Raw genomic sequence first — 7,284 nt, 5'->3', positions numbered from 1 at the left:
CTTCAACTACAAGAAGAAAATGGTTTTGAGTAAAACATATACTTCGTTACTTTAAGGGTACTACGAATATGAGCTTATTCCATCCAAAAGATTCAGATTCAAACCAATGGGTTATGAATATGCATGTTATTTTACATATTCTTACAATATCACAATGGTTGATCACTAACAAGATGTTTGTTCACATGTGGTAGCACAATGGTTTCATGAAGGTATATGAAACAAACCATAGTAGCAACATTATCTAATCATACAAAATTACGAGGAAAGTTGTGAATATGTTTGGTTAAGGTTTATAATTCAACATGTGCAAGAAACTCGTGACTATCCCCGAGAAAGATGGAATCAACAACCATATATGAAGACAATAGTGTATTGTTCAATTGAAAGGATGATATAGATATCCAAAAAATTCATTCATGTGAAAATATGATAGGTATATTTATGAAGTTTTTGCCAAGGAGAACTTTTGAGCAAATGATTCACAATTTCGGACTCCGTCACCTTAATAATGTAAGTTTACATGAGGGGGAGAAATAGAGTATGTAATGAACAATATTATATTACAGAATACAGAATGTTGTACTCTTTTTCCTTCACTAGGGTTTTTTATCCCAAGGGGTTTTTCCTAGTAAGGTTTTAACGAGACACATTCTTTTATCAATGGACACTCAAAGGGGAGTGTTATGAATTAATGAATTAATGATTGTCCATTGATTTGATACATTTACTCATATGATTGATACTCAAATGATTCATTACTCTTTATCTAAATATTTGTATATTAACTATGTTGTATCTATATATAGGACTATTCCTATCAATAATAATACACAGATCAGTTGCTCCCTATTCTCCATTCTTTATTGTTTCTTTCTCTATTATCTATTATTCTCTCTTATCTCTATTATTCACTTTATTTCATAACAACTTTGAATATTTATTCAAAAATGGATGACACATCTAAAATTCCTTAAACTATTGTATTGTTGTTTAGTTTAATTAAACTTTGTGTTTATTTTAAGGTTTAATTATCCACTTTGGTGAAGTGTATTAAATTGGTACCCTACAAAAAAAAGTGTCAATTTGGTCTCCAAATAAGTTTAAATAAATTTAAGTGCATCAATCAAGTCCATAATATATGTACCCGTAGATACTCATACCCGCTATACTTTAATTTAAATTAAATAAAAAAATAAAAAAACATGATTAAAATATTAACAATATTGATTTTGAATGAGATAGTTTTTTATCAATTAGTTTTAAAAAAATCATTTTTTTTGTAAATTGTCATTCAACACTATTTAAATGAGTTATTTAGACTTTGTTTAAAATTTATAAATGTTATGTATTGGGTTTTATTTGAATTTGATTAAAATATGTTGTTAAATATTTATTTTTATTTTTTTGTAAATACCCGTGGGTATCCGTAGATATTAAAAAATTATGCAGGTACCCGCATTATGGATACCCAACGGATATGGGTACGTACAGGGCATATGCATATATTTGTCCCATATGTAGGGTACGGGGGAGCTACTACCCGTATCTTACCCTCCCCGTTAACATTCCTACTTTCAACACTGTAACCTCCTCACAAAAGCATATTGATGTTCCACCTACACCCCTATACGAAACAGGGGAGGAGAAACTATTCTTTTGTGAACCCCATGAAGAACACGCACAATCCTCACCGCGAGACATTAGACAATTGATTGAAGACCACCTCTTGAGGTCCGAACCACGAACCCAAAAAACCACCTCTTCAACTCTTAACCAAAAACGAAAAGGAGAAGAAGAAGATGCTAACGGGCAAAAATGATTTAGGGCAAAAAATGATTTAGATTAAATACAACGTAACACTCTACATTTTTTTCACATGTTTTTTAGTAATTAACACGTATTCGTTATGTATTGTCACATCACCATAATCTTAACGTTGTTTGTGATAATCTTAACGTTGTTTGTGAGAATTTAACCGGATGTACTTGATTAGTGCACTTAAACTTATTTGAAAAGTCAATTGACACTTTTTTTATCACGAATTACCAATTTGACACACTTAACCCAAAATAGGTAACATATATGTAATTTAACTTTATTTGAAAGTTGCATATTTTGAATTGATTTTTTATTTTAAAATTATTTTATTTAATATGTAACTATTATCTTATCTCTTTAGTTTATTTATTTGTCCCAAAGTATTAAGATGTAAGGTGATTAATATAAAATGATATTAGTTGCCGTTAATATAGTAAAAAAAAATATTTATATACTTCTATATATGAAAACGTGTTCAATAATATCATCATCACTCTCTTTAATAATTTCCACTTCATCACTTTATTTTCATAAATATAGGTAACTATTGGAGTTTTAATGAAAATAATAAATAAATACCTGATAGGAATATCATTTGATATCACACAAAATCTAAAATATTTTTAATAATAGAAAATAAGTAAGTAAAATAGTAAAACGAAGAAGTGATACTGATACGTGAGAGACATTAATCGCAATTGATGATTTGTTTTGTATTTTAATAATTCAAAACAATACACCCTTTAATTAATAAAATAAGAATACAATTAGAGTGTCATGATTAGCTAGACAATCTAAAATAATAAAAAGTAAAGTGGGATATATTTTTAATATCTAAATTCATATGTAAAATTTGAATACGTACATAAATAAATATTCAACTGCACTACAATATCACGTAAAAAAATTTTACGCATAGAATTTACACAATTAAAAACTTCATATCTTTCCAAGGTATGAATGGGTTGAAAAATCATACTAGCAATTTTACAAATTTGCTTTTTTTGCACTCCAAAACCTATTATTCTTTATACAATTAACGTCATAATAGTTCTGGACAAAAACAAAATCAATCCAAACAAAGAAACAATAACTACCCAACCAATCACATCATGAATTGCATGAGCTTGAACCAAGTAAAGCCACCGCCACCACCACCCCTACTTTCCCTCAACTTCTCCGCCTCTTTGGCACAGGACACAAACGGCGTCGTTACACCTTCCAAGGTCGTCCAAGGCTTTCGCGGACACAGAAAGAAGTTCCTAGATCCAAGTTCCATCAGATTTTCCTCCCTATCCAAACCTGAAACAACGCATAATCATCAAATCGAAGATGAAATAGTTTATACATACTTTCAGTGCTGATCGATCTATAATTAAAATTTCATTTCAATAACTAGCGTAAATGAAACATCAAATTATTTTGAAAATTGCAAGCAATTTTTTCTGTTCGAGATTGTTGACACCTACTTTCTAGACTAAACTGTGAATAATGGAGGTCGAAATCGGAGGCTGTCTTGGCCGGCAAGATTGGGCGGCGACTTTCCTTCACGTACTGTCGCAGCGCCGCCTCTATGAGGTCGCCGACGGTTGATTCCGGCGTCATCAGCACCTGCACAGGCGAGAGGCTTCTCGGCACGGCTACCTTCAGCAGCATCTTCGGCGGCTGTCTCGGGGGACAATCCGGCGCCGATCCGGCGATGCTTGAGAGGGACTGGAGGTCGGAAACCGTACTCCGACGGCGGAGCTGAACGACGGACACGCCGGCCTGGGCATGGAACGAGGATGACCTTCTCCGCCGGTGATTCTCGGACTGGCCGTTGCGGCTGCTCTTGGGGGGTGGCATGGACCTAACCTCACCGGATAGCAGCACAGGGAAAAAAATAAAATAAAATAAACAGAGAAATGAAGGGCAGAGTGAGAATTTTAAATGCTCGTTATGGTTGCCACCACGTTTGGCTGCGCTGTATAACGCTGTGTTTGTTAGGTTTTTGGTTAACCTCAATCGGCGGTGGACGCCGACCGGGAGCTATCATAACGAGAGAGGTGTAACAATGAGCCAAACAAGGGAGAATGAAAGGAGGGGTTAGAAAAGTGAGGTTGGATTCATTTGATGCCAATTTATACTTCAACCGAACCGAACAAAAGGGCTTTTTAAGATCAACACTTCACTGGCTGTAACCTGTTCAGGAGGTTTTCAACTGTTTCCACCGTGGTTTGTGGGTTGCAAGTTGAGATGTGAGAACGGGATAGCCAATGTTTCAGCGACACGTGGCGGGGTTAATGTGTGGAGTGGATATTTTACGGTTTAAAAAGTTGAACGTGCGAATATTAGGAAGCTTCGTTCCTGGACGATGGATACGGACAAGGGTAGGGTCTTGAACCCTATTTAAATCATAATAAAAAAATTGTGTAATTTAAAGTGTCGTAGTATAGTTTGGTACATCGAAATTTAGGGCATAAATTATTTTTTATTATCTAGAGGGTGTTTGTACGCATAAAACTAATAATTAACGTATGAGGAGAAGGGTATTTGCATACAAGATCTACATTGTAGATTTCTACACCACAGTTACCTTGCGAAATCCTATTATTAAAGTTTTCTCGAGAGACCTGATCTTGATCATTCCCGTTAAGCAACAAATAATGCAATAAAAAAATGGAACATCACTTCAGGATTTTAACTCTTTATAAAAAAAAAAAAAATCTTTAGTATAAAGGAATTAAACTGTGATATATTGATTTTAAATCTCTGATGAATAACTTCAGGAATAAGTTTTTTACATTGTAAATTTATTGAATGGATGATTTTTAATATTTTGTTTTTGGGAAATTAGTTTATTTTATATACGTAAAAGGTATGAAACTTAGCTCTGCATTCTGGTTATTTTAACCAGCTAAAAGAAGGCATTGCGAAGTTTCGTAACATTTAGTCAATTAAAATCGCTTAAAGACAAATCTTCAGTGAATTCAGTCGATTAAGGCTAAGAGACCTCCTCTCCTCCCTATTATTATACAATACATGATCACTTGGTGTTGAATAGTAGATTGGTTATTCCCTTAGGCACTGACTTGGTGAAGCAACTTTTATATGAATATGAATTCCATGATTCATTAGTAGGAGACCATGCATGTATGCTAAAACCGTTGCTAGATTCTTACTTCTAGCTCAGAAGCAAAACCAAGCACTTTTGATCTTTCACTGATATCATGCTTACTTTTGATCTTTGATCTTTTATTTTTATCGTGATTTCTTTTTAACCTTTTGTCACTACTTATGGCTATATGTATGATTATTTCAATAGCATTTAATATTTGCCTTTGAATAAAGTAATTATATAGAATTTGCATGTAAGGGTTAATATTAATAAGGATAATGATATTCCAACAAAATTTTTTGACAAGGTTTTGACACAGCTTACGTGGCAGCAGTTTTTTTAATTTTTAATAACTGAAAATCTTTGTTCGCACGTGCAGCTGAGAGGGAAAGAAAAATGAGATTAAATGTCCTTTAGAGAGAGAAAGAGGAGAGAAAAAAGGGGGGAGGTCTGTTCCGCAGTGAGAAGTGAAGAGAGAGAAGGTGGAAATACCAACTTGCGGCTGGAGTTAGAAAGTGAAGAGATAAAAGGGGGAAAGTGAGGCCTGGGTGGGGCGGCCGGAGTTAGAAAGTGAAGAGATAAAAGGGGGAAAGTGAGGTCTAGGTGGTTTCGAACTGAGAAAGTCAAGACAAAGAAGGGGGAAAGTGAGATTCCGGCAACCATTTGGGTTGGTGGTGGTGGTGGGTCGTTATCAGGCAATGCGAGAGTGAGAAGAAGTGGTCGACGACAAGGAATTCGTCAGCCCAAGCGTACAATCGACCCTTTGTTGAGAAATAGGAATAAGGCTTGACGACATTTTACTTAGGTTTTTTTCTATGTCCTACACCTTTGTTGAGAAAACTTTGCTTCAACTCCCCACGTACTTCTTCCTTACTCCCCACATCGGCCTCAGCTGTTTATACAGTTGTGTGGCCATATTAAATCCACCTAATTCCGATCATTCAATTTAAATTGGGCAATTAAACGTCGTGATTTATCAACTACATGGTCAACGGTTCGAATAGGCTACTTAAGAATAGTTTTTCTTCCATATTGTAGCAGTGTTGCAAAAGTTAAACTCTACTCCCCACTTACGTACGCATAACTCCCCGCTTTTGAATGCAGTATATCTTTGGGGTTCTGTGAGGGTCCAGTCACATTAAATTAAATTATTTGAAAATGACTAACGCTTGAGTCACATCAAGGAATCTATGTGTTAAGAAAAGAAATAGTAATAATGGTTGACATTTTACTTTACTTAGGTTTTTTTCTATGTCCTGCACCTTTGTTGAGAAAACTTTGCTTCAACTCCCCACGTACTTCTTCCTTACTCCCCACATCGGCCTCAGCTGTTTATGCAGTTGTGTGACCATATTAAATCCACCTAATTTCGATCATTCAATTTAAATTGGGCAATTAGACGTCGTGATTTATCAACTACATGGTCAAGGGTTCCAAGAGGCTACTTAAAAATAGTTTTTCTTCCATATTGTAGCACTGTTACAAAAGTTAAACTCTACTCCCCACTTACGTACGCATAACTCCCCGCTTTTGAATGCAATATATCTTTGGGGTTCTGTGAGGGTCCAGTCACATTAAATTAAATTATTTGAAAATGGCTAACGCTTGAGTCACGCCAAGGAATTTATTTGTAAACGAATGAAATAGGAACAAGGCTTGACGACATTTTACTTAGGTTTTTTTCTATGTCCTGCACCTTTGTTGAGAAAACTTTGCTTCAACTCCCCACGTACTTCTTCCTTACTCCCCACATCGGCCTCAGCTGTTTATGCAGTTGTGTGGCCATATTAAATCCACCTAATTTCGATCATTCAATTTAAATTGGGCAATTAGACGTCGTGATTTATCAACTACATGGTCAAGGGTTCCAAGAGGCTACTTAAAAATAGTTTTTCTTCCATATTGTAGCACTGTTGCAAAAGTTAAACTCTACTCCCCACTTACGTACACATAACTCCCCGCTTTTGAATGCAGTATATCTTTGGGGTTCTGTGAGGGTCCAGTCACATTAAATTAAATTATTTGAAAATGGCTAACGCTTGAGTCACGCCAAGGAATTTATTTGTAAACGGATGAAATAGGAATAAGGCTTGACGACATTTTACTTAGGTTTTTTTCTATGTCCTGCACCTTTGTTGAGAAAACTTTGCTTCAACTCCCCACGTACTTCTTCCTTACTCCCCACATCGGCCTCAGCTGTTTATGCAGTTGTGTGGCCATATTAAATCTACCTAATTTCGATCATTCAATTTAAATTGGGCAATTAGACGTCGTGATTTATCAACTACATGGTCAAGGGTTCCAAGAGGCTACTTAAAAATAGTTTTTCTTCCATATTGTAGCACTGTTGCAAAAGTTAAACTCTA

The 7,284-nt window shown here is 35.1% G+C and overlaps 1 protein-coding gene across 1 annotated transcript; it reads right to left on the bottom strand.

Annotated features, from left to right (window-relative positions):
• Positions 1-2,687: 2,687 nt before the first annotated feature.
• On the bottom strand, positions 2,688-3,934 carry LOC114183586 (uncharacterized protein At4g22758-like). Its single transcript, XM_028070658.1, has 2 exons — positions 3,291-3,934; positions 2,688-3,123 (listed from the first exon to the last, which is right to left on the bottom strand). Exons 1-2 carry the CDS (start codon positions 3,664-3,666, stop codon positions 2,927-2,929), a joined length of 573 nt encoding a protein of 190 aa, XP_027926459.1. The 5' UTR covers positions 3,667-3,934; the 3' UTR covers positions 2,688-2,926.
• Between the last annotated feature and the right edge of the window lie 3,350 nt (positions 3,935-7,284).

Source organism: Vigna unguiculata, chromosome 5 (assembly GCF_004118075.2).
Source record: "Vigna unguiculata cultivar IT97K-499-35 chromosome 5, ASM411807v1, whole genome shotgun sequence".
In the NCBI taxonomy this organism is placed as follows: Eukaryota; Viridiplantae; Streptophyta; class Magnoliopsida; order Fabales; family Fabaceae; genus Vigna; species Vigna unguiculata.
The sequence above is the reverse complement of the archived record's forward strand: the minus strand, read 5'-3'. Positions and strand labels throughout refer to the sequence as shown.